General features: G+C 43.9%; 1 protein-coding gene across 1 annotated transcript in view; it reads right to left on the bottom strand.

Annotated features, from left to right (window-relative positions):
* The window catches only part of CIT (citron rho-interacting serine/threonine kinase), a 164,051-nt gene that overhangs the window by 83,445 nt on the left and 53,155 nt on the right, over positions 1-27,451 (bottom strand). The window contains 2 exon segments of the mRNA XM_055322904.1: positions 178-283; positions 15,955-16,138. Coding sequence (XP_055178879.1) covers positions 178-283; positions 15,955-16,138 — 290 coding nt within the window.

Here is a 27,451-nt window from a genome sequence, read left to right as displayed (position 1 = left end):
CGAATTCATCTCCCTCTGAGCTGCTGGAGGCGAGACTTCAGCGAGGGAGGGAGCGCCTCGCCCGCTTGGTATGGATCAGGTGGCTCAGTGCCAGCAGCGGCCCCAGGCGGATCCCTTGGCATAGATTGACGGGAGGATCCTGGAGCAAGGAGGGAGGCCGGCTGCGGAAATAAATACCTTGTGACACTTGTCCTGGGAGTCTTGCAGCTCTTTGCTTTTGATGAGAAGTTTCTTTTCCATGGAGCTAGTCTTGGCAGGGGAGTCCAGACTTGACACGATAGACCTGGGTAAGAAGAAAGCCAGTGTCAAGGTGGCCAGTGGGTGGTTCTGAAAAGCTGCTTTCAGGACCCACAGCAAAGATGACCGACCTGCCAGAGTTCTGTGGCTATCAACAGAGCTGGCTCAAGAAGCTTCTGATGACATCGAGGCCACAAAGCAGAGAGACAGACAGAAGCGAGAACTCTGGCAGACCTGGGCGTACACTCAGGCATTACTGACCAGAGGCAAGGTCTCAGCCCCTCTGGGCCTTTGGCTGCCATATCTATGAGGTGGGATGACGCAGGGACCTCCCACAAAGGGGAGTATGAGCATTAAATGCACACCATTGTGCCTATTGTGCCTTCTTTCACTTACTCACTGAATAGATATGCACATGAACAAGACAGACGGAGCCCCTGCCTATCCAGAGCTGACGTCCACGGAGGGCAGACAAAATGCATCAGGGAGACACAGAAACCAAAGGGTTGCTGATGATAGCAAAGGAGAAAACAGGGTGCTATGATGTGTGAGAGGAAATGGATACAAGGCCTGGTATAAGCCAGGGGGACCAGGAAAGGCCTCTCTGAGTGTTGTCATTTGAGCTGGGACCTAAAGGGTAAGAAGGTGCTGGCCATCCAAAGCTCTGGAAAGAAACAAGCTCCAGAAAAGGGGAATGGGATGCAAAGGCCCTGAGGCAAGAGTGAGCTAGCCCAGCAAGTGCCTAACAAACATTAGTAACTATATCAATTGCATTACTGGTTCTTCCATCCCCAAGATAGCCAATTTGCTTCTGTTTCATTTTATCAAAACAGTTAATGCTCATTGTGGGGGCCAAATAATGTCCCCCACTCCCAACCTGTCCACATCCTGATCTCTGGAATCTGTGAATCTGTTATGTGATGTTGAGGCAAGGGACTCAAAAAGGACTCTGTGGCTGGGACTCAGTGAACAATTCTGAGATGGAGAGATTATCTTGGATAATCTGGGCAGATCCCATGTTATCACAAGGGTCCTTTGGAGACAGATGTAGAGGAGGAAAGGGGATATGACAGCAGAAGTAAGGTCAAAGTCAGAGAGAGAGAGAGTTGAAGACGCTACACTGCTAGCTTTGAAAGTGGAAGAAGGGGTCTCAAGCCAAAGAATCTGAGTGGCTTCTAGAAGCTGGGAAAGGCAAGAAACCGATTCTCTCATAGAGGCTCCACCAAGTGCAGCCTTGTCTACACTGATTTCAGCCCAGCAAAATCCATCTAAGAGTCCTGACCTCCAGAACTCCAAGGTGATACATTTGTGCTGTTTTAAGCCACTTATTTGTACTTGTTACAGCAGCAACAGGAAATTGGTACACTTCCTGGGACTACACACGCACACACGCATGCATGCACACACACACAGCTCGGGGCTAGAGCTAGATAGGTCTTAACTCTATTCTCTATAATTCTAGGAGGCAAATACAATTTATTATCCCCATCTTATAGATGATGAGGTTGCCAATTAATAAGTGCTTTCTGCTGGTCTCAACAGAGAGCTGGAAGCACAGAGACTGAGATACACCTGAGAGTGCACCCGGGATAGAAACATAAAGACAATGCAGCATGGCCTCCCGAGAGTGGGCTAAGGGTGAGGCACTCTCCACAAAACGGAGGCACTTACCCATACATGTATATATAACTCACACACTCTGCCTCATCCCTGGGAGCAGTGCCTTATGGGTGGAGAGGACACTTCTCACCCAGGGCACCTGCCCTCGGTGTTTGGCACCCTGGGCATGAACACCGGGATTGGTGAAGGGTAGGGCCAGAGAACTGCTGGCAGAGGTTCTGATGCCCCAAACTACTTTTCTGGCCTAAATGAGGTCCATTTCCTCTAGCAACTTAGACGTCTCTCCCTGGCCCAGTGACAAGGGCCGGCACAGCAGTGCTGGCTCACTGTTCTAGTGACAGCTCCCTACATACAACACTGCAGGGCAGCCAAGTGAGTTGACACTGGAATCATGTTGCTCTGTTCAAGATCTGACTCTGCCACTCACTGAGCCTCGGTCTTCTCATCTGTAAAATGGGGATAATTCTCAACCTACTTCAAAGAGTTCTTCCAAGGGTTAAACGAGATGAGCCGGTTATCGCCCTTGGCAGAGTGCCTGGCACATTATGAGGGTTCAATAAATGTCAACCATTACTATCATCATTGTCATCTCTATCAACACAGCCCATGCAATAGTGTAAATAAATAGCACATGCCTCGCAAGCCTAAAACAGTTGCTTGAAATAGTAAAACTCGGGGAGCTGAATGTGTTCTGTGCTATTATCTGCATTAAAACAAATGCTGATTATTCACAGAAATGGGCAAGAGGGATTGAAATCCAGAAACAAATTTTTCATATCACTTTTGGCAAAAGATTTTTAGTCAAGTTCTACAGCTCTACTAGCCTATTGTCTATCTAAAATCTAGGCAGAACACACTTTTTCTTTTTAATCTGAGATGAAATGGGTTGCTTGGCATGACCTTGGGTTGCCTTTGCTACTTCCTTTATTCCTGACTTCACTCTGGGGGATAGGCTCTAGAGAAGGAGACCCAAACCCCCCACGGAGGGAGGGATGATCCACAGATGGGGTCCATCCTTTAGTAATCAGGAGGCACCCACATATCTCTAAGTTACACAATGACCTAGGTCAGGGATGACAGCAGAGGCCATAGCTCTCTGTGCCGGAATACAGAACTATCCCCTTCTAAAAGAACGATTACAGGGGGTACATGATGTTGGGGTGGGAGGTGGCCCCAAAACTTGATGACACATGGAGGACAGGATCCAGCAGCGTTTACTGTTTAAAGTGTGCTGCTTGGGTACACTTTAAGATGATTGCTTATTCATAAAAAAATAAATGTTTCTAGGTCACTCATTAATGGGGCCCAGAATCAAGGGGATGTGTGCCTCCCACCCATTCACCTGCACTCACGGGAGTCTGTGAGATACGTCTCCTTATCACTGGAGATCCAACTCCCTCTTTCTATTTTGATAGCTATTTTGATGCTTGACAAATGTTCACTGTTTAGGTGTTCTAAGTACAGCAATTAAGAGCTCTTCAGAATAAAGGTGCTAAATAATTTTTTTTTTTTTTTAGAATAAATAAAAATCACATCTAAAAAAAGCTGTGGTAAGAATGCTGGTCCTGAACCCAGCTTGTACCTAAGGCTGGAGGAATGGAGGGGGGAGAAGGTCCTCACTGCTTTCTGGAACTTCCCTGGTCTTCAACTGGGCTGCACATTAGAATCACCTGGAAAGCTTTTATAAAATACTGACATAAGGCAGCGAAAATACTCCATGTGATACTATGACGGTGGATCCGTACCATTATACATTTGTCCAAACCCATGAAATGCACACCACTAAGAGTGAACTCTACGGTAAACCATGGACTTGGGGGTGATGATGACGTGTCAGTGCAGGTTCATCAACTGTAACAAGAATACCCCTCTTGATGGGGGATGTTGATGATGGGGGAGGCTGCGCACATTTGAGGATAAATGGGAAATCTCTGCACCTCTTGCTAATATTGTTGTGAGCCTAAAACTGCTCTTAAAAATATACTGTCTTTAAAAAAATAAATAAATAAAACAAAACCCTAATGTCCAGGGCCCAACTAGACCAATTAAACCAGAGACAGAATAGGAGCGCGGCCTGGGCAGCACCATTTTTATTAAGCTCTCAGGTGATTCTAACATACAGAGAGAATTGAGAACCAGGATGCTAAATAGAAGAAAACATGATTTTGGATCTAGGCATTTAAAACTCAGAGGATGACTGTCCCTAGCATTTGGTTTGAGATGGCATTTTGACCAGGCCATTTGGTGCTGGTGCCTTTTGGTCACTCTGAGTAGGGATACAATTTTGAAGTTCATCATGGTGGGCTATGAATTTCAAGACAATGTACAGATTTCAGGCAGTGATTAAAGACTATTCCTACACCTATTTTTAATAAGTCAACTGCAATATGCCATTTCCATGAATTATTTCCGTAAGAGAAACATACGGGAAACAGGTATGGCTCAACATATTTGTATTCTATTTGTTTTTCATGTAGACACTTTGTTAAGAAAGTCAGACTTCCTGTCCCCCAACAAGTAGCAATGAGGGAGAGAGAGTTAATGCCACTACCTTTGTCATCAATAATAGGGTTCATTTATTGAGCACTTAACTACACATCCAACACCGTGCTTGATACTTTACAAGTTACTTCACTGAACTCACCCAACAATCCTTTGAGGTGGGATATTGTTATCTCATGGCACTAAAGCTAAGGAAATAGCTTACATGCTTTACATGCTCCTACCCCATTATGATGATGTGGGTGCAGGTATAGGGCAGTAGAACTGGGTTTGGTTCAAAGTTGAGCTCTGCAACCCAATAGCCATGGGTTCAAACCCCAACTCTGCTACTTCTTGACTGGTCGATCTTGGACAAACCCAAGAAAGGCAACCCCAAAAAAGTGCTGCAGAGACCCACAGGAGCAAACTCATAAAAGAAAGGGAAATGGATCACTCAAGGGAAGGGAACTTGTATCCATGACTGGCTATGTACAATGCTGAGAGGGCAGCTCCAAAGCTGAGCCTAGAATGGCCCACATGCCCAAGAATATCCATTCAGGTCAGTCCACAGTCACCCCTAGAAACAGCTCAATGCACACACAAGAACAACTCTTCCTCCTTCCTTTGGCAGCTCAGGGGGGTAATTAAATAGGAAACAGTACAGACTTTAGAGGCCCAGGCTGGTTCATGCTCCGGGCTCGATGAGATGCAGTACAATGAGGATGCTAATAAAAGAACATGCGGCCTGCCCACACATTGCTTGCCTACTCTTCTTGGCCACATCTCTGATACACAGCCAGTTATACCCATGGAGAGAAAAGGCACTTCTGAGCAGCGGGTGCATGCAGCCACCCACCCACACACAGCAGTGCTGTCTCTTCAAGCACGAAGCCAAGTTTGGGTTTTCCTCTTTTTCGGCTTCTATTTTCTAGAAAAATTTACTCTGAAATCAACGTCTCTTCCTGATATACACATCTGCTTTATAATTATAGGAGCCCAAAGAGTATTAATAGAGGTAATGGTATATGACACACAGAGGGAAGGTTAGGCTTAGTTGGTTCTGCTGTAGCAGAAAGAATATTTTCTTAAAATGTGTTAGATGTGACCTAAAAATTGCTTTCCATGTAACTCAACATTTAAGTACAAATGATAAAATGCAGTTTTCCCGGCATCTATAATAATCCACATGACTCAAAAAAAATTCCTTAATAAAGCTACCAAGAGAACACTTCATATCAAGAGAGAATACAATCTGTACTTCCATCCTAAAGAAAGTATATGTGTTGAGTACTCTCTCGTCACTATTATAATAATTAAGATCACACTTAAGCACCAAGCCATCCATTTATTCCCTTAGGAAGATGATCCTAAGACTTCAGAAGATGCCACCAGATCACAGAGAACACAGATCACAGATATTCTTGAAATAACCAAGAATGGATACTTGAGTCTAAACCCAGGGAATCAAAATTAGCTCAGCTGAGGGCCCTACCTTAATTGTGGCCAACAGCACTAAAAATACATGCAACTGCAAGATGTAATATGGTGCAAAAAATAAAACACTCATCAGCATTCTGTTCCAAAAATATATTGGCTTTTAAGATTGAGCATTCTGAAATTTATGAACTAACTTTATAAGCCCATTTTAAAATACACAAGTGGTGTCCATCATGAACACTTAAATATTAAAAATACAGCTCTACTAAAATTTCTGAGTCTAGCTAACTTTGGGGCACCCTTAGCCACCCATACATTCCACATATCCTTTCTCTTTCTCTCTCTTTCTCTCTCTCTCTCTCTCTTCTCTCTCACACACACACACACACAGAGCAGTGGTCTCCAGCTGAATTAGAGCATTTGCTTTGGAATGGTTAATATGTAACTCAAGAATCATTTATTTAAAATCACATTATTAATGAAAATGTAGCTACTCGTGTGATTTCTCACACAGTCCCCCCTCTAAACTAGTGCCTCGCTCTGTGAGTTACCTCCATTGACACACTTCCACCTCCTACCTGGATGACTGTGGTGACCTAACTGATCTCCTTGAGTCCAACTCTTGTCGCCTTTCCATCCAGCACACACAGTCAATGAGAACCACGTATACCACATCCCCACTCAAAAGCCAAACACCAGAAGGCCCATCCTACCTCAAAACTCAGACTATGCCCCCCAGGCATCCAGAAGCTCCAACTACCCTACTGGGCTTTGTGCTCACTGGACACCCACAGGCTAATCCCTGCCTCAGGGATCTATTTGGTCATTCCCCATCCCAGGTTCTAATTTCTTCACAGCCCTCACCATCATCTGAAAATCTCTTCTTTATAAACATATTTATCCTCTGTCTCCCCCAACGGAATGCTAGCTTCTTGAGGGCAAGGACCTTGTCCGTCTTGTTCAGTTATGCCATGAGGAGGCCTAGAAGAGTATATTTGTGGAGTGAATGAATGGGATGCCAAATATTTCTGTGGCCCAGCAGCCTCAATTTAAAGGTCACAGTGGACAAAGGAATCCAAAACAAGAAGCACACTGAATCAATGCTGGCACAATAAAGATTTCTGGCCCTTGCCTGAGAGATGCCCAGATACATTGGTTCTAGGACAGCAGTGTCATGATAACACACACACTGTCCCCTCCAGGGGACACTCAAGCACTGGGAGGGTGGGGGGTGGGAGTGCACGACATCCAGGTCAGGCACAGCACATTTTCCCAGCACCAAATTCCAGACCCCACTGGAACTAGATCCTACCAGAAGCCTCAAGCATGTTTTATGGAAAGAACCAGTTTAGCCAACATAGCATGGTCTCCATTCAGAATAAAAAATTGGATGGAGATATTAGGACATCTGTCAGGCACCCCACGTGGAGCATGATTCTCTCAATGGGCAGAAACTACTAGCAAGATGTCTTTATAAACTCAAGCAGGGAAGAAGAGAGAATTGAAAGCATCCCCAGGCCCATCCTTACCCCAAAATAACAAGAGCAAATATGAAATGGACACTCACTCCCCTTCAGGAGCTAACACTAAATGCTCTGCGTGTTCCCCCAACAAAATGCAAGTAGGCACTGTAACAACTCCAACTTCATACAAAATGGAATTGATGCTGGGAGAAGTTAAATGCCTCATTCACACAGGTGGTGAGTGGCAGACCCTAGAATAGAACCCACATCTACCTGATTCCAAAGCTTGGGCTTTTAATGAGTATACCATGGTTTGTCCCCCAAAATAAAGAATACTCATGTCAACTCTAAAGTTAAAAGTCGGGAGTGCCTGGGTGGCTCAGTTGGTTAAGCGTCTGCCTTTGGCTCAGGTCATGATCCCGGGGTCATGGGATTGAGCCCCATGTCTTGGGCTCCCTGCTCAGCAGGGAGTTTGCCTTTCCCTCTCACTCTCTCTCCCCCTCCCCGCTGATGACTGTGCACACGCTCATGCTCTCTCTCACACAAATAAATAAATAAATCCTTTTTAAAAATACATAAATAAAATAAAGTTAAAAGTTGGAAAAGTTGGGGGTGTCTGGATGGCTCAAAAGTTGGTTAAGCATCTGCCTTTGGTTCAGGTCATGATCCCAGGGTCCTGGGATGGAGCCCCACATTGGGATCCTTGCTTAGCAGGGACTCCTCTTCCTCTCCCTCTCCTTTTCCCTCTCCCTCTGCTGTTGCCCCTGCTTGTGCTTGCTCTCCTTCTGTGTCAAATAAATAAATAAATAATCTTAAAAAAAAAAAGTTGGAAAAGTTGGCCATTCACTGCCACATGCAAGGTGCATGAACTTTAAGGAACTCAAACTTTGAGGTACCTGGGTGGCTCAGTTGGTTGAGCATCTGACTCGTGATTTTGGTTCAGGCTGTGATCTCAGGATGGTGAGATCCAGTCCTGCACTAGGCTTTGCACTCAGAGCAGAGTCTGTTTGGAATTCGCTCTCTCTCTGCCTCTGCCCCTCCCCTAGCTCATGCACACACACGTGTGCTCTCTCACCCTCAGATAATAAATTTAAAAATCTTAAAAAAGAAAAGGTAACCCAAGCCTCATAATCAGTTTTCTTATCTATAAAACAATGGGTGCTACTGGGATTAAGCAAGAATGTTCGTCAAGCCCTTGGAACAGTGTCTGGTAGTGAATTCTCAGTAAGAGTCATTCTTTTAGCTTTATTATTAGGCTAGCCCGTAGGTCTTGCACAATCCAGTGAAGTCCCAACAGTTAGAGGCAGGACATCACAGTGCTCCTGGACGCAGACAGCTATGGGCCTAAGTCTCAGATGTGTTACTATCTGCAAGACCCCAGGAAAAGCACCCAACCTGACTGAGGTTCAGTGTCCTCATCTGTAAATGGAGGTAATACCTACTACCTCACAGAGTCATGGTAAGACTGAGAAGACCCAGGGAGATAATGCATGTAATGCACTCAGCATAGCTCTAGGCACACAAGAATTGTAGAGGCCAGCTTACATTAGCACTTGTGCAGAAGAAAATGACATAATCCCTGGCCACGTTAGTGTAATTCAATTTGACAAATGTTATTTGAAGACCTGCCAAGGGCAATGCGCTATTTCAGAAGAGAAGTAGAAGACATGGTCCTTGTCCTCAACGAGCGTTGAGAAGCGTGCCCAGACACAGGGGAGAAGGAGGAGGTACGACTGAAGAGGCAGGCTGCGGTCTTGGCCTACCAGGCTTGAATACCAAGTTCAGGAGTGGCCATTAATTCTGTGCACACTGTGATGCTACTGAAGGTCTGAGCAGGAGAATGACATCATCTAACTTGTGCTTTGGAAGAATTCCACCCTCTGTGGAGAACACATCAGAGCTAGGAAAACTGGAGGCAGAGAAATCGGTTAGGAGGCTACTCCAACAGTCCAAGGAAAACTCCATGAGGGATGGCACTAAGGACAGAAAGATGGGTGTGGATGCAAGTGTCATCCTAGAGGTACAACTTAGAGAAAGGACCTAGCAAATGATAGGCTGGTGGGGGAGATGGGAAATAGCTTAAGATGACTCAGTTTTCTTGTCTAGATGAGTACGGAAAGTGGTAGTGTCTTAAATGAAGCAAGGAAATCAAAACTGGCACCTATTAGCTCACTGAGTGAGCAGTAAGTCTGTGTTGCAAGGGAACAGAGGACAGGGGCGGATAGAAATTGGTAGAACATCCGTCAAGAACAAACACAGGGCACATGGGGAGGAAAGCCATGAGGAAACTAGCATGTAAGTCAAGGAACTGAATGAGATCAGCAAGACCAGGCTAAAAAGGCAACCGATGGAACTTGAGGAGACAGTGCAACATTTCAAGGACCTGGAACAGAAGAGGACAGCCAAGAAGCAGTGAGACTAGCAGTCAGAGAGGTAGGAGGGAAAACGGAGTTTCCACAACATGGAAGAGAAGCAAGCAGAGTTTCAAGGCACACGTGGTAAGTGACGATATCATCTGGCAAGGTGAGAAATCACTGGCTTTGGTGGTCAGGTGGAATCAGTAGCTGCTTAGACAGGAATTTCCAGGGGGTTGGAGAGACTGGAAAAAAAGGGCGTGAAGTGTAGGCTACTCTTTCACAAAGCTGTTCAGAGAAAGGAGGGTGACAGAGGTCAGGAGACAAAAGACACGTAAAACAGAGAGAAGAGAAATTCACTTAGGCAAAGGAAGAGGTGCCAAACTGGCGCAGAGCTTGGGAACACATAGCACCATTTAGTCAATTACTGTCTTCTTAAGGGATCTGAGGCAACCATGCAAATTAGCATGTGTAGGCCAGCAAAAAACACACTTGACAGATCTTTTGGAGCCTAATCTTCAGGATTGGGCTAGGCTTGTTTGGATTATATTTCCTAAAGGTATCTTTAAGACAAACAAGAGGGCGGCAAAATGGTCCTGCCAGGCCCGCGAGGCAAGCACGCACAGTCTAAATAGAGAACAGAATAAGGCAAGTAGAACAAGATGTGCTTGACTAAGGGAAAGAAGATATTGAATGAGAGGAGAGAACTCAACACACAACAAACAAAGGCAAATGTCCGATATTTAGTCTGGATGATGGTGGAATGGAAGCAAAACAGAACCATCAGAGGGCAGGAACTGCGGGCAGCAGCTAATCATGTTTTTGGGTTTTGCTTTTGTTAACTTATTTGAGAAGTACAGAGGATGAACACCTTTGTGTACCAGAACACATTCTGTTGTTCCTGACTGTTTTGTTTTGTTTTTTAAACTCCAAAGAGAGAGATGAGGCTCGTTGCAGTAGGGATCTGGAGGTAGCATGCCCAATGACAAACAGCCCTGGGCTGGATGAGGAAAAGACGACAGTTTTTAAGAGAAGACTTCCCACCCTCCCAAGTATTTCAATAAAAGGGAAATGGGACGGATTAGAAAATTCAGGTCATCACCCGCTGGAGTAAGTAAGCCATCCCCAAGATAAATGACAGAAGGCAGCTGGATGTATAAAACATAGATTTGCATAGACACTTTGTCATCGACAAATTGAAAGATGCAGCTATAAAAATGACTTGGGCCAACTCACCAAATGCTTATTGAGCGCCTTGGATATGATTGGCCTGAAGTCACAGTGGAGGGCAAGGTCAACACAATTCCCCATGCTCATCAAGCTTACACTCAAGCAAAGAATTTTCCGGAGAGAGAGTATATATGCATGTGTTTATGTACACACACACACACACACACACACACACACACACCAGGGAATAGTTTCTGAGAGGAGGAATTAAAAAAAAAAAATTCTAAGACCACATAGTCTACCTACTCAAAAAACTTGCAGAGATTGAAAACAAAACCTAGCTGTTAGACACCTGTCAGTTCTCATCTCATCCTGCCCCAACCCCACTGCTCGTCATTCCCCAGAATGGGCCACTACTTCTGACAAGCATGTGAACCTGAGGACCCCACACAAATCTCCTAATTTCTCCTGTCAGCAGCATTTATACCTGGCAGCACAGCACAGTGGCTAAGAGACTCTTGAGCTGCCACATTGTCTCGGTTCAACTTCCAGCTGAGCTGGATGACCTTGAGGCAAGTTGCTTAATCACTCCATGCCTTGGTTTCCATACACATAAAATGGGAATAATGACAGTACCCTCCTTGTGAGCCATCATGCAGTTTAAATGAGCTAATCTGTGTAAAGTGCTTAGGACAGAGCCTGGTAGAGAGTTGGTGCCCTGTATGGATGAGCTGTTGTTACTACTTGAATCCACCTGAAATGCTCTTTTCTCTCTCATCCAAATCCACTGTCTTCTGAAAAGCCAAATATCTCATCTGCCATTAGTGTGCCAACACACTCAGCCTCCAGCACAAATATTTACTGAGGGTCTACCATGCCCTGCACTCCAGGAGAACCAGGATGAATCAGACCCAGCCCTGCTCTTGAGACCACAGCTGACAGGGAAATGGACAGACATTCCAACAAAGATCATCACTGTAATTTGGCAAGAATCATGAGTTGGCATTACCCATTAAGTGCCCCCACGAGGGAGGCTGCCTTCCTCTGCTAACTCCTGGAGCAGTCAGATATCCCATTTGTACCATGATAGTCTACAGGAAAGGTGTTTGCGCTCTGTCCCCTGGATGGTTTCAGACATATATGCCTGGACTTATTCAACTTGATGGGAAGGAATTCATTCTGGGACTGGGCCTTCTAATTCTGCCCCCCAGGCCATTCCATCCCCACAACCACCTTTTACCTGCAGGTATCTGGCAACTCCATATTAACTTGTGGTTGGTCAGGACCTTTAAGCTTCTCTAGTAGAAAACTCTCAGGGTCTGGGAGGCTGGGTTTCTGCTCTGGCACAACTGGTCTACTTCATTATTGCTGAGTGCCTTCCATATCCTCTCGGTATAAACAGAACCGCTGTGCATATATAGACTAGCAAACTGGTGATAACAAAAATAATAACAGTGAACGTGTACTGAGACTTTTCCATGTGCCAAGTACAAGATCAAGCGCTTTATGTGTTTCATATAATCCTCCCAAAAGCCCTAAGAGGAAGGAATCATTACCCACCCCCCACCCCACTTTGCAGTTGAGGAAACTGGCATCTGACAGAGCAAGAAAGAGGTACCAAAATCTGGTTCCCTAAAATCTGGGAAGGCAATGGTGGAAGCCATTTTTCAATCCTCCACAGTATTTAGATAGCTGACTCCAAAATGAAACTTCTGATCACCCAGAAGGAAAGAAAAGAGCCCTGAGCCAAAAGGAAGGCAGAGCCCCCCCTTCCTAAAAACAGCCTATTCAGACACTGGCATCCCACAGATTCCAGCCTCAGCGAGATCTCTTTGCTCCTCCAAGATGTCCAAGTTCTCCAAAAGCATCAAACCAGCATGTGTAAAACTCATGCAAAATATAAAACCAACTGGCTTTTTCCTTCTAGAGTTTATATGAAGGTTTGAAGAAATGCACTGTTTCAGCCAGAGCTTAAATGAGGCAGTGTCTCAGATCTAGGAGGAAAAAGGGACCTAAAGAAATGCACCCCTGCTGACAGGGGAAGGAAAAGAGCTGGGATCCATTTTATTTTTAAACCTCTAACATACAGCTTTAACATATTATAAAATTCAAGCAAACAGAGGCTCAGAGAAACAACCAGGCATCCAGAGCTTAGGGATGTGGCCTGGGTTATTGTCAGTTAAAAAGAAAAAGGGCTGCGAGCCAGACACTCCCTCACCCTCCAGCACCAGCTTCTCCAGAATCCCACCCCAAAGACAACCAAAACTGGTTGGGTAGAATGTCTCCTGCTCCCTCCAACTCAAGCTGCAAGGAACGCCCACGATACTTCAGACACAGAATGCTGAGATCAAGATTCTTGCTGAGCCTAAAATAATGATGCACTCCATGGCGGGCTGAAAAATTGTCTGGGGTCCCAAAAAAGGATCCTAAAAAGCAACCAACAATCACAACAATTAAAATCATTCTCACTACCAGAGTCGCCTGAAAACTCCTCATTCATTCAGCTCCACCTCTGAACGTTTCATTCAATTCACGGGTAACAGATCTGGGGTCAATTTCCCCAGTGCAGCACAGCAGCATCTGCAATCTCCTCGGTGGTGTGAAGAGTGAGTAAAAGCAGAGGTAATCCCTGTGTGTAAATAAAAACCTGGGATGCTGAGAACAGGGAAGTGAGAAGGAGATGCTCAGGAAGAAAAACAGCAGGTCCCTGGTGGCAGTGGTGGGACCCCCAGAAAATGCCTCTTCCCACCTCTAAATGAATTTTGTATCTATGTCCGCAGAACTGCAGGGGCTATTAATCTCATCGCTGCATCTTTTATTGAATTTCTAAATAATAATAATGCGATCTGTCCAGGGTCACCAACATCCAACAGGTGGAGTGGATTTCTACAATGATGCTGTAGGTTTTACCTGTAGGGCTGCCCATGGCAGAAGAGCCAAATCCGACAGCAAAATCACATTAAAAGACACGAGATGAGAGTATCTTTCTGATTCCAACCCCAAACTGCCATGGCAAAGACATTAAAGTTCCCCAAAGGCAGGTATACTCCAATCCCACCTTCCAGATAAGAAATACACAGTTCTATTGGCATGGACTTGGGTTTTTTTCCTTTTTATGAGAATCTTATTAAGCATTCTGTTGGGGCATGAACAGATGCTCGTGTTATGCTCCAAAGACGTATTGTGAACTATCAAAGGTGAAATATCCTATCTTCAAATACAATGAGCAATACAAACACAATCTGGGGAGGGGGGGAATCAGGAGCAAATTAAATCAACAAATATTTATCGAGTGTCTGGGCCTTAAGACTGAGATGCATCCTCCCCCGCACCCCCCCCCCAACTCTCCCACCATCAGAGAGCTCTCTTAACTGAGCTTTCTGTGAAGAGCAGAGGCAATTCAGGCTTCCTGAACGATAAGCCATTAATCACACACTGCTTTAGATTAATTGCAATGCCTAAGATCCCCCATCATTCTGCCTTTGCCCCCCAAAAATCGAATTCCCTCAAGTACTCCCTAAATTTCCAGATCACTGGTATCCCACGCAAGCTTTCATTCTGGGCCAGCCAGCCCACTGCTGACCAGAACTAGAACTCTCCACATCTCCCTCCAGTCCGATGTGTGACCTTCAGTATGCTGCGTTTGTCCATGGTAAGCTGCCCGCCAACCACGCATCCTTCGGCGTCAGGCCTCCACTTCTGCCCTGCTCTTCAAATGCCCTGCTGGGCCATTTCATATCCATCTGATGGCACATTCAACAGCAAGTTAGCTCTCTGCCTGTTATCCTACCATCCAGCTTGTTTTGGAGTTGCAGAGAAAATTAGCCAGCAAGGCACTGCCAACGCGACTAAAATGCAATCCCAGATATTAAACCCAGACTCCAGGGAAGAAGGAAAATAGGACCACCTCAGCAGCTTTCAACATAAAAATCTCTCTCCGATTCAATCGCAGCCCACAATCCTATTTAATACCAAGTGCCCAATTCCCCATGATGGTCTGAAATCTTTTGAGGAACATCAGTGTCAAAATAGCACACATGGGGAGACACCATCCAAGAACCAACACATGCCTTCAAATTGATCTCTAAACTACAAGCGCAACAAATCAGGAATGGATGCTACCAAGGAGAAAATCCAGTTCTGCTGTCTCCTAAGTGGGCAGCAACTAATTACCTAAGGTTACCCCCAAGAGCCTCCAGGTGGGAAAGCCAAGGCACTGGGGGAATAACACAACCTGCTCCAAGACCTTCCCAGTGAACTCATGCCTCTCAATGCAGAATGTCACGGGATCACAGAACGAAGCAAGACACCAAGCTCCTACATCCACAGAAGCTACTGCATTATTTACAGAAATTCCAGGAGGCTGGAAGCCAGGACCCTCCAGTCCCAAGTGCCATGTTCATGCATTTTTCGTGAGCTTTTTCAAGAATGGAGAAAAGACCTGGCGTGTCAAGAGGTTTATAGTGATGTTTATACTTCCATTTTCTAGTCTCCTGTTTTGTTGGTTTGTTTTCCCTGTGAAGCCCAGTTCCTGTGAATCAGTGACTCGGCTACATCATACTCCCTCCTGGTGGCTCACAGTAACGGGGCTCTCTCTGGCTGCCAGTGCTCCGCCAGCTCAGAGAAGCTCAGCGGCCAGATCCCTGATCTTGCAGCAGACTTCTAGCGGAGCTGAGCACCATCTATCTGTTAGAGCTCTGGTAGAGCCACTTGCAGCTCAGCTAAGCCCATCAGGAAACCTTTTGCTTATGAGATCTCGTTCAGTACAGCCAAGATAGCAACCTCCATCCACCCACCTGAGAGATGGATACACAGATGGATAAATAGATTGATGGCTCATCTGAACCCTGCATGTTTCTCCTTCCACCAAAGATCTGCACTGCTAGATATCCCCCACTATTTCCTCCCCCCTAAAGAAGCCCAAACACTGAAAAACTAACCCAAAGTACCCGACTGACAATTATGAGGCTAGGGACAGAAAGATAAACCTTAAACACAGCAAAATGAGAATACTAACAGTCTACCCCGCCAAAGCCCAGACAGGTAAACTGCTTCCCAAATGCAGGCTGATTAACAGCTTCCCTTCGCCGCACTCCCCCAACCCTACCCCCCCAACCCCCCACCATCACCACCTTTGGGCTCTGTATGCCTCACATCAGTGCAGGTCCTTAGAAAGTAAAATTTTCACTTACTCAGATCTACCAAGAATCCCCAGTGCCTTGCTATACGAAAACCCCACAAACGGCAGTTCTTCACCGGAGAAACCTGAGAGGTTCAGCTGGCGCGGAGAGGATGAAACCCACGAATTCTTCTCTGGTTCATCAAAATTGGAGGTGTCATCATCAGACTTGAGGGTGGGAACGAAGGGGGGAGGAGCTGGTTAAAGAAAAACAAGAAGAAGTGGGAGAGAAAAATTCAGCCAGATTCAACACTGTTGCGGAGAAAATCGTCTTACTCCTTCAGCGTTCGCGATGGCACTGCAGCGCCTGCTTTCAATCTAGCTCACACAGGCAGACCCAGCCTTGGCTCTTCCAGCAACAAGAGATTAACCCCTTCTCTGCCAACATGGCCACCAACCGGCAGACCGGCTGCCTTCCCCACTGGGGAAATTGAAGGAGAAACTCAAACAGGTCACTTGGTGGAACAAAAGCACTTTGGGGAACTCATGGGAGCCAGCTGCTCATTCCTGATATTTCCAGAAGGCTTCGACAGAGCATCAGGCTGGCTGGTGCCAGCATGCCAGCTGACCCACACCTATTTATTTCCTCTTCTGGACAGCTCTAAATCATTAATATTTAATGTTAATCACTGAAATAAGATGGAATTTCTACATTTCATGGATTAACTGGAATGAGAGGAAGGAGCAGGAAAGAGGACCTGGGAGGTATGTAACTCGTGTTAGGATAGCACTGCAGTCTAGCTCATTCATAGCCAGATGAGTGTGCTCAGAGCTCTTATCAACCACTTTTTTTTTTTTAGTTCATTATCCCTCCTCCCCACCTCAATCATGCTGCCCAAATCCACCGCAGTTTAATCAGCATAATGAAACACCAGCCAAATAAAGTTCTTCCCAATGATTTACAGCACCCCTGTGCGCTGATGGTGTAAATGCACCAATGGACATCTGCGTCCTACCTCGTTAAGGCATGACTCCCGGCTAAGGGCATCTTACATCTTCTCCACTTTCTGCAGACCTACTAAGTTCTCTTGGTCAGGGAGGGGGACACTGGTCCATCAGTCACCGGGAGGCTGCTCATTGTGGTGGGCTCCGGGGGGTGTAGTGGGCCAGAAATGTTACCATGGCTGCAGGCTGAGGTGTCTGTGACAAGCCGGCCGGTTGAGTTGGCAAGCCTGGCATCACGGCCCCCGCAGTGCAGGCTTCATGCTCCCCACTCTGTGCGTGCTCTGGCTGTAACCCCACCTGGCCGCCTGCGTGGCAGGGGCCAATGCTGATCCAAGTGACAGAGCAGCATGAGTCACTGCCAGAGCTTGCTACAGCGCCCCCTAGGACAGTTGTCACAGCCGGTCACAGTCCAGTTTTCTTTTTAACTCCTTGTTTTCTGAGGCAAGCTGTGCACCAGATAGGAGCAGCAGTCTGTTTTCGGCTTACAGACTCCAAAGAATCTGGCTGTTTCCAAAGTACCCCAATGACAACAATATTGAAGGAGCAGCTGGGGAATGAATGGAGTGGTGAAGGGATGGTATTGGGGGTGGGGGAGAAGGGGAAGGAAGCCACAAGGAGGAGGTGTGGCTGCTCCTGGAAAGTGCAAAGGAGCATTCCCAGAGCTTCAGGTACCCTGCGATGAGAGGAGATTAAAAACGTGAAATGCACTACCAGAAAATTATTTAATACCAAGCTCTCAAGAGAATTTAAATCTTCCCTGTTAGTATCAGAATCTACTTTCTTAATACTTTAAAAATTAGCTGATGGAAAGAAAAATTACACTGAATGCTTCAGCCCACATCTCATGTGTACTTCCATCAACACAGCCTCAAATCCAATCTGATTTCAATTACCCAATACTTTTCTTAAGGGGGAAAAAAAATCAATGGAAAGTACATTTCGTAAAAATCAGAGAGTGAAGTTCTCCACCTCAAAAAACTCAGATGAAGACTGAGAGAATGTATGGAGATTCATAGATGATACGAATATGAAGCATTATGACTGATGGCAGTTCCTTTGGAATCTGAGTGGGTTCCGATCCCAGCTTCACCACATAAGCTCTGTGACTTCAGGAAAGTCACTTAACCTCTCTGAGACTCATTTTCAACATGAAGATAACTTCCTCAAGGGGCTGTTGGGAGGTTTAAATGAAAAAAAAATCTATACAAAGTGCTTAGCATATTCCTTAGCATACAGTAAACATTCCATAAAGATCACCTACTATTGTTCCTGCTCACATGAGATCCATGTTTATGACAGGTCCTGCAGTTAATGAAGGCTAGTGAGATACAGTCAAATCTGTGTCGAATATTCTTCTTTCCTGTGCAAACCATGCACATACTTGTGTGGATGTTTGTGTTTATCGTATCAGTTCATTCCTAGCAGAAGCTTAATTCCCTTTCCACTATATACTAACCTATCTTTGGGAGATTAAAATAGAATCCCATTTCTGAGTGAAAAGTATGATTAATATAAGGGTAGGAGCAACCCTCTGTGAAATAATTATGATTTAGAAATTCTGTACAATAAAATAAGAGTTCTCTTGAAAACTCCATCATGCTCAAAAGCTAGTCCATATGGTCGAAATTAGAAAAAGGGCCAGACAATCTTCAATAAAAGGAAGAAGAAATCAACATGAAATACACCAGCTGGTAACAGGTAAGACAGTCACAGGATAGATTAAAAAAGCCAGGGATATAAACCTCCAGGTAGGTAGTCAGTTGAATATAACACGAAAGTCTGAAAAGAAGGGCTTAGAGGGGCGCCTGGGTGGCTCAGTTGGTTAAGTGTCCGACTCTTCATTTCGGCTCAGGTTATGGTCTCAGGGTCCTGAGATTAAGCTCAGTATCTGGTTCTGCACTCAGCCAGGAATCTACTTGAGATTCTTTCCCTCTGCCCTGCCTCCTGCTCATGTACTCTAAAATAAATAGAAAAAGAAAGAAAGAAAGAAAGAAAGAAAGAAAGAAAGAAAGAAAGAAAGAAAGAAAGAAAGAAAGAAAGAAAGAAAGAAAGAAAGAAAGAAAGAAGGAGAAGAGTACTTATAAGAGCCACACTTGGGGAGTAAGGAGCCATAGCCTCAAACTGGCAATTCTCTATCCACCAGAAAGTGACAAGGATGCTTAACCTTGGCCAGGACCCTTCAGGGGGAAAGAAACAGGCCAGTGATTATAATCCCAGCTAGGGTGTTTGCACGTACAGGAGGATCCTTTATAGAGGGGAAACTAAAAAGCCAGAAATTAACATCGGCACTGACCCAGGATCACCGAGTCCTTAGGGCACTCACAGATACAAAAGGAGAACTTGTGGAGGCTCCTGCACAATCCAGTACAGACACACACACACACACACACACACACACACACACACACACACACAGGCAGTCCCTACTAAGAAAGGAGTTCACAAAAAAAAAAAAAAAGTAAAAACCAACAACTACACAAAACGAGGGAAAAGAGACCACCCAAACTACCACGAAGGACCATCATTACACACAAGAAATGAAAAAATTAGCCCTCTAAAAACCACAGATGAAAACAATCTAGGGGGACCTGAGTAGCTCAGTCCGTTAAGCATGTGCCTTCAGCTCAGGCCATGATCTCTGGGTCCTGGGATCAAGCTCTCTGCTCAGTGAGAAGTCTGCTTCTCTCTTCCCCTGTTTGAGCTCTCTCTCTCTCTTCCCTCTCAAATAAATAAAATCTTAAAAAAAAAAGAACCATAAATTTATTATCAAGATAAATGAGTATTTTTATTCTAATAAAAGAATAGAATACTCTGAAAAAAGAACCACACACACTTGAAAGGAACCAAACAACCTTAAAAAAATGAAAAGTATTGTTGAATTTGAATTTTAAAACTCACTGAATGAATTAAATAGAAGATTAGACAGAGCCAAAGAGAAAATTAGTGAAGTAGCAGTTACATCTGAAGCAATCACATAGAACCGTACTTCTCAAAGTGTGATCTACACTGGCAGCATCAGCATTGCCTGAGAGTTGGTTAGAAATACAGATTCTCTGGAGCACCTGGGTGGCGCAGTAGGTTAAGTGTCTGCCTTCAGTTCAAGTCATGATCTCAGGGTCCCAGGATCCAGCCCCACGTTGGACTTCCTGCTCAGTAAGAAGCCTGCTTCTCCCTCTCCCTCTGCCCCTCCCTGGCTCATGCTCTTGCTCTCTAAATAAATAAATAAAATCTTTAAAAAAAAAAAAAAAAAGAAAAGAAAAGAAAAGAAATACAGAATCTCTGGCTCTGCCCCACATCCACTGAATCAGAACCTGAATTCTAATGAGATCTGCGGTTGGAGAAGTACTCACAGAGAATGTAGCACAGAGACAAAGAGACAAGACAGTGAGAAGTCAGGAGACAAAGAATGAGAAGGTTCAATGCATATCTTAACAGGTGTACTAGAAAAAGAGAGTGAACTAGCTCAAAATCTGGATCTCACATTTTAAAAGGATTATGAAACTTGGTCAAATAAATCTAAAGACTACCAAGTATGTGACTTCATCTATCTTTGGGGCTAATTCTCCTCTTTCTTGTCTTATGGAAAATGTTCCTTTTCTGATCCTCATAAAATGTAATTTTTCTGGGGCAGCCTGGAGGCTTAGTTAGTTGAGCATCTGACTCTTGGGTTTGGCTCAGGTCAGCCTGTAGTAGTGAATCGAGTCCCAAGGCGGGCTCTGTGCTCCAAATGGAGTTTGCTTCAGATTCTCTCTCACCTCCTTTTCCCTCCCATTCACTCACTCTCTCTCTCAAATGAATAAAATCTTTTAAAAAATGTAATTTTTCTTCTTTACAAAACGTTATTAATAGGCTGTTGGATTTGAGTCTATGTTGGTAAAGACAGATGTTACATCTGAGAACACAGCAGAGTGCCAGGCACACTACAGGTGCACAATAAATATTTGCTGAACAGATGTATAGAAAATGACTCCTGAAAAGAGAGCACCTAGCATAATAAAGGCCACGAAGAAAATTACTTGATGTTTGAGTTAAATGAAGAGGCTTTAAAAGTGGAGATTGTTCTGTCTGAAAAATATGTTAATGAGTACCTATATTAATATTTTCTGATACATGATTATGAAATCATCATCTCACCCCCCATACCCACCACATTCAATAATGACAAATCAGAAGTTATGTATCAAGATCTACTGTTCATTGGCAAAAACCATCAAGAAAAACAAGAAACACTTTTCCTGTGTATTTTTAAAAATAAATCAGCCTGTGCTTGAGGTCATATTAGGGCACATTCCCCATAGTGGCAAGGTCTATGCAAGCAAGTGCTGGAGTGTTTTCTTCTCCTCCCCATCCCCAATTATAAGAGAGATGCAGAACAAGGTTTTCAGAAACAAAAAGCTATTTTAAGAGCTTAATCTCTCTCCCATAAATTCTCTTTCTTTTCTGTAATCCTGACATTCATTAGAAGCTTTTGAGGGGGGAAAATGTATTGCCTTCAAATTAAAAAACAAAAACAAAAAGACAAGGCAAACAAACAAGGAAAGGAGAACCAAATGGATTCATCCTCTTGGCCCTACTCATCTCTAACATGTTCCTCTGAGCTCCATTTAACCCCTTCCCACCCTTAATTTTTCAGCATATCACACAAACATTAATATTACAAATATAAAAGATTTTCTAATTTTGGTATAGTGTTTATTGCCTGCTTTCCCCACTGAAACATGAGCTCCATGAGGGGGAAGTCTGTGTTGTGTTCACCATCACACATCTAACACCTGGCTATCCTTATTCAATGTTTAATATCCATTCTGTTAAAGGAATGAATGAATAACAAGAACCTTGGATGTATGATAATTTCTTAAACCTAATGGGCTATTTCATGCAATGTGCTGCCTTAGGAAACCTAGAGTACCCGATTTAGTCATGAAGAATTGGCACATTAAAAAACAAGTATGACAACAAAAATCTGAGACTAGATATAGCTCATAAAACTCCTATGACTTTTAATCATCACTATGAGTTGCAGACACTGGTGCTGAGTTGCGTGTGGCAAAGCACAAGATGAATAACAGCCAACACAGCGTCATAAAGGACAAAGGCACATAAATAAATATTGTGTAAGGATATAATGAATCGGGACTGTGCCTGGAACACAGTGGGCATTCAATATTAAATCAAAAACATTTTCAACTTCATTCTATCTACCATGATGTCCCATACCTTCAAAAAAAAAAAAAAGTAATTAATCAGATGGTACATTCAAACCTAAAAGGAAGAGCAACCGAAAATTAGCCATCTTCCAGTTCTTTAAAACTGAAGCAACTAATGTGATCACACTCATCCACAGTACAAAGGCAGAACTGCAAAGTAGGTGAAGAGGCTATTCATGTCATTTAGAGGTCAAGGTGTGAGTGTCAAAAGCAGAGATGCATAAACGGAGTGCTGGCAAGTTCTGCCAAAGGGGATACAGTGAGTTTTGTGTGTTCCTGCAGGAAAGCGTCATGGAGGTGATTGAATGTCAAGAGTTGGTTAAAAGGTATCTTGGCAGGCTAGAGTGGGGAAGAGTACCACTTTAGAAAAACCACAGAGCAGCAGCCAGAGACAGCCATGGGTAATGAGGCTGGGATGGAAGTGAGAGTGAAATCTTGGCTGGACCTTGAAGCAGGGGGTCCCTGGGTTGGATTGACAGAAGGGATTATTAGACAGAGTTTTAGAGTACCAGGTTGATGTCAGTGCCAGAGACTGATACCATCACTGCACGAGCAATGGTTGGAAGAGGTCGATGCCAGAAACCTCTAACGGACAAGTCTACAATAGTCAACATGACAAATTCTACACTAAGGAAGTGATAACAGAAACAGAGACGATGTGGATTAACAGGAGACAGGCTAAGAAAGAAGTGGCAAAATGTGACAACTGACACAAGAGCAGAGCTTTTAGGAATGTCACCAACCAACTCTTAGGATGGGAAAACTCTGAGATAAAGAGGTTGTAATTTTTTTAAGATTTTATTTATTTATTCATGAGAGACAGAGTGAGAGGCACAGACACAGGCAGAGGGAGAAGCAGGCTCCATGTAGGGAGCATGATGTGGGACTCGATCCCGGGTCTCCAGAATTACTCCCTGGGCCAAAGGCAGGCGCTAAACCGCTGAGCCACCCAGGGATCCCCAAGAGGTTGTAATTGTAAGAAGGGCAAGATATCCAGTACCAGAGAGATCATGGGAACCAAAAGAATAAGTTAGGGGATAGACAAATACAGCTCCTTATTAAATATATGTAACTAATTCAGCCCATCAGAACATATTCCTTCCCCCAGAGCCTCAGGCAAGTCCCCTACCCTCTCCCCTCTAGGCAGGAAGTGGTTAGGTATAGTTCCTCCAGACAATGTGTTGTGTAAGAAATACAAGAAGATGACAAACTAGATCCGTTTCCAACAGACCTAGGTAAATAAAATATTCTCCCATGTCTTCGCTTCTCAAAAGAATCACAAAGAGACTTTAAGGTAATGCTGATGTGGCCCGTGATCAATTTTTACAATGGTGTCATCAAAGGAGACGAATAAGGAAGTTAGCATTATTCTAGTATGCTTCAGTCAATCAATCTGAAGGATTCTAGGGTCTGGCTGCCAACAGCTAAGCAGAGTCCCTCTCTGATGGCAGATCTGAGATCTTGATAGAGTTGTGTGCTCTGCCTGAATCTCGCCATTCTCAAAAGCCATGTTCCTGCGAGGCTCTTTAACATCAAGTTTTTGGTAAACGGCTTACATTTTTTTCCCACAGGATTACACTTGAGAGATGCGTTCTCTCAATTCTGCATCATACGTGAGCCAGATTTCTAATACTGTAACTTTACTTTGTTTGCCCCCCTCCCTCTGGGTCTAGGTACTCAGCAAACCTGCCAAATACCTACACAGGCTGGAACTGCTCCAAAGAGAACCCTTTCAAACTGCAACTGGCCATGACTGCATTTCCATGCCAGGTTAGGTCTGGATATAGCCATTGTGGGGCCCAGGTGGAAGCCCCCAGAATACTTAAACAACAGTGAAGGAGCTAGTTCCTTGGCTTCCATTCCCTAGGAACCAGATCGCTCTAGCACCCAACAACATTCTCTTTGGAGCACCTTCTCCCTTGAATTACCTACACCCAAGAACACATCATATTACACACCTTCTTTGCTGCCCTCAGAACACTACAGTATCCTTTTCTCCAACATTTTCAAATTTATTTGTAAATATATCTTCACACGCACAAAAGCAGTAAAGTATAAAATGAACTCCCACATGCCCTTCACCCAGCTTCAGCAATGAGCAACTCCCATCCCATTCCATTCATCCTTGTCTTGTTTCTGCATTTGTGGATTATTAAAAGCAAACCCCAGACATCATACCATTTCACCCATAACTACTGCAGTACATATCTCTAAACAGGATTTCTCAACTGTGGCCCTAGTGACATGTGGGAATGGACAGTGCTTTGTTGTAGGAGCTGCCAAGTATATTGTAGGGCATTTAGCAGTATCCCTGATCTCTACCCACCAGATGCCAACATTATCAAGTCATGACAACCAAAGAGGTCTCCAGACATTACTAAATGTCCTGTAGGGGGCAAAATCACCCCGACTTGAGAACCAATCCTCTAACAGATAAGGACTTCCAAAACACTGTTACCATAATACCTTCATCACACCCAACAAAATTAATAGTAACTCTGTAACATTATCTAATACCATACTGTGTTCGATTTCTCCAGTTGTCCCAAAAATGTCTCTTTACAGTCGGTTTCATTTGAATCAGGATCCAACCAAGGTTTACAAACTGATTTGGCAGGTCTCTTAATCTGTAATACTGACTTTAAAAAAAAAAAAAAAACGTCATTTATTGGTCTAAGAAACTGGATCACATGTCTCTATAGAATATTGCACATACTAGACTTGGTTGAGTGTATCTCTGTGACATCATTTAATGTTTCCCTGTCCTCCATGTTTCCTATTAACTGGTAGTTCAGCTGAGGGCCTTCTGTTCATTCATATTCAATTCATTTGGCAAGAATACTTCCCAGTATTCTGGATGTGCTGTCTAGTTAATGCATGAAATTAGAGGGCATACAATGTCTGCTTGTCTCTCATCCTGTGATGTTCAGAATGATCCATGGGTTCTGATGACATCAGCCTGATCCTTCCAGGATAAAGTCCCCCCCTCCTTTCACTTAAAGGTTTCAGCAGCCATTGATGAGCATTGCCTACAGCCATTACTTCATTAAGGGCTGCAAAATGGTGGTTTTCCAATTTCCTTCTACATTTATTAGCACATCAACAAACCCTGAAATATAATTCAAATAGGAAGCCAAGAGAAATGCTTGGTTCTTTCCCTATATTTAGTAACATTCAGAGTAATGACTTAGCAATTGCCAGAAGTGACCAGTGAGATTTCTTTTCAAATTATCATTTAGAACTCATAAACTGTTATATATTTGTTGTGTTTCAAGCCACTGCAGTCTTTTTGGTGCTCATATTGTCCCGTCTTAGGCCAGGAGAAACCCCTCTACAAGATATTCTTGCCAGAAAAGTCAAATTGGAATCTATTTTTAGCTTCTGGATATAACTTCTAGTCTACAAGGACGAGAAGAGCAAGTACCATCATCATCCCCTACTGAGGAAGTAAAGAGACAAATGTGGGGGTATTCTGTAAGCCAACAACCTGACTCCTTCATCAAGTCGATGGCATAGAAAAAAATAGTATTCATAGATATATGTGTGTATACCTGTGTTTGTATGTATGTGTGTGTGTGTATATATATATATACACACACACACATATATAGAGATAGATATTTAATTTAAAAAAATTAAGCCTATCTCCATAGCTGACTATATCCCAAGATATGAGTGACTTTGAATCTAACTATTGGGAGCATTGACAAGACATGGGGGAACTGGATCTCTCATTCATTATTGGTGAAAATATAAAATGGTACAACCACTCTGAAAAAGTTTGGCAATCTCTTAAAAAGTTAAGCATATACATCTATCATACAATCCAGACTTTCCACTCCTAGATACTTACCCAAGAGAAATGAATGTGTCAGTCTGTAGACTTGCACACAAATGTTCATAGAAGCTTTATGTCAAATAGCCAAATGTCTATCAGCCGAGGACTGGATTACCAAACTGTGGTATATCCATACAATGAACTGCTTCAGCGATGAAAAGGAATGGACTGTGACACATACCAAAACATGGAAAGAATCTCGGAATGAATATGTGGAATGAAAGAAGGCATATACCTTGCATGACTCAATTTATATCAAGTTTAGAAAATAGAAGCTTAACTATGGTGACAAAAGGCAGATCGGTCATTGCCAAGGAACAAAGGAAGGAATGGGGAGGGGTGTCAGGAAAGGGTTTCAAAGGGGCATGAAGAAACTTCTGGGGTTGATGGATATGTTCTTGCTCTTGAGCACGGTGATGAATTCACAGGTATGTACATATATCAACACAAACTGTACATTTAAAATACATGCAATTACATGTTTATTATTCCTCAATAAACCATTGGGCAGTGAGAATATTTTGTCCCCAATCCTTCCTGGGCTAAGGAGCTTCCAATCAGGCTCCTTCACCACATGAGGTGGACGTGCTGAACAAACACATCAAGCCTCACCCCTCTGCTCACTCCCCCCCCCCAAAAAGGAGCTAATGTGACTCATCAAAGCTGGACAACATCAGGCTATATTTTATTGGAAGGCAGGGTTACTGTGCCTGGAAAGCAAAGAACCAAGCTTAACACTTCCTGTTCCACCACCTACGTCCAGACGTGGCAGTCACTCAGCCAACTTGTCCTCCTGGTTTCCCTCAGGCCCACCGTGACAAGGCCGCTCCATCCCTGAGGGAAGGTCCTCCATTCTTCTCTGGGAGGGTGGTAAATGTCCTGGAGCCCTGCATCAAAGGGTATTGAGCACTTGCCTTGCCAAGAACAAAATGGATGCTTCCATCCCTCCCTGGCTATCAGTTCCTTGCCTGTGTCTTTGGTTTGTCAGAAGTTTGAAGGACAGGAAGGGTGGGTCTTAGACCCCAAACTGCTAATGCTGTGCAATGAATGCAATCCTTTTCTTTCCATCACCAGGGAGCAACTGAGTTGGTCACATTTATTTTCTCTGAAATGAGATGCTGAAAATCGTTTCCAAACCATTGGTTGTGGATCACCTGAACCTTCTACTCTTTGTCCTTTGGCTTTTTAGCCTGTTTCAACTCCTGCCAGCCACTCTCCTTAGTTCTATCCAAACTTCACACTCAGAAAATGAGCATAAATGCAATCACCACACTTCACAGAACTGACTCAAAAGTTGGCTGCTGAATACAGTCCCAGATGTTTAATATAATTTTGAATCTTTGGCCAAATCATTTCCGTGTTTGCTTGGTTGTAAAAGGTTTTTTGGGCAAGTGAGAATTTAAGGGTTGAAGACTCCAATTTATGGGTTTTCCAGAAAAACCTATTCCCTACCTTCCCCGGGGGAAAGGCATTAATTTACCTTATTCAGAAAATGATTTTACTAAACTGAAATTCAGCAT

This window comes from Nyctereutes procyonoides, unplaced genomic scaffold, assembly GCF_905146905.1.
Source record: "Nyctereutes procyonoides isolate TBG_1078 unplaced genomic scaffold, NYPRO_anot_genome, whole genome shotgun sequence".
Taxonomy (NCBI): domain Eukaryota; kingdom Metazoa; phylum Chordata; class Mammalia; order Carnivora; family Canidae; genus Nyctereutes; species Nyctereutes procyonoides.
Note: the sequence above shows the minus strand (reverse complement) of the source record. Positions and strands in the feature narration are given on the sequence as shown.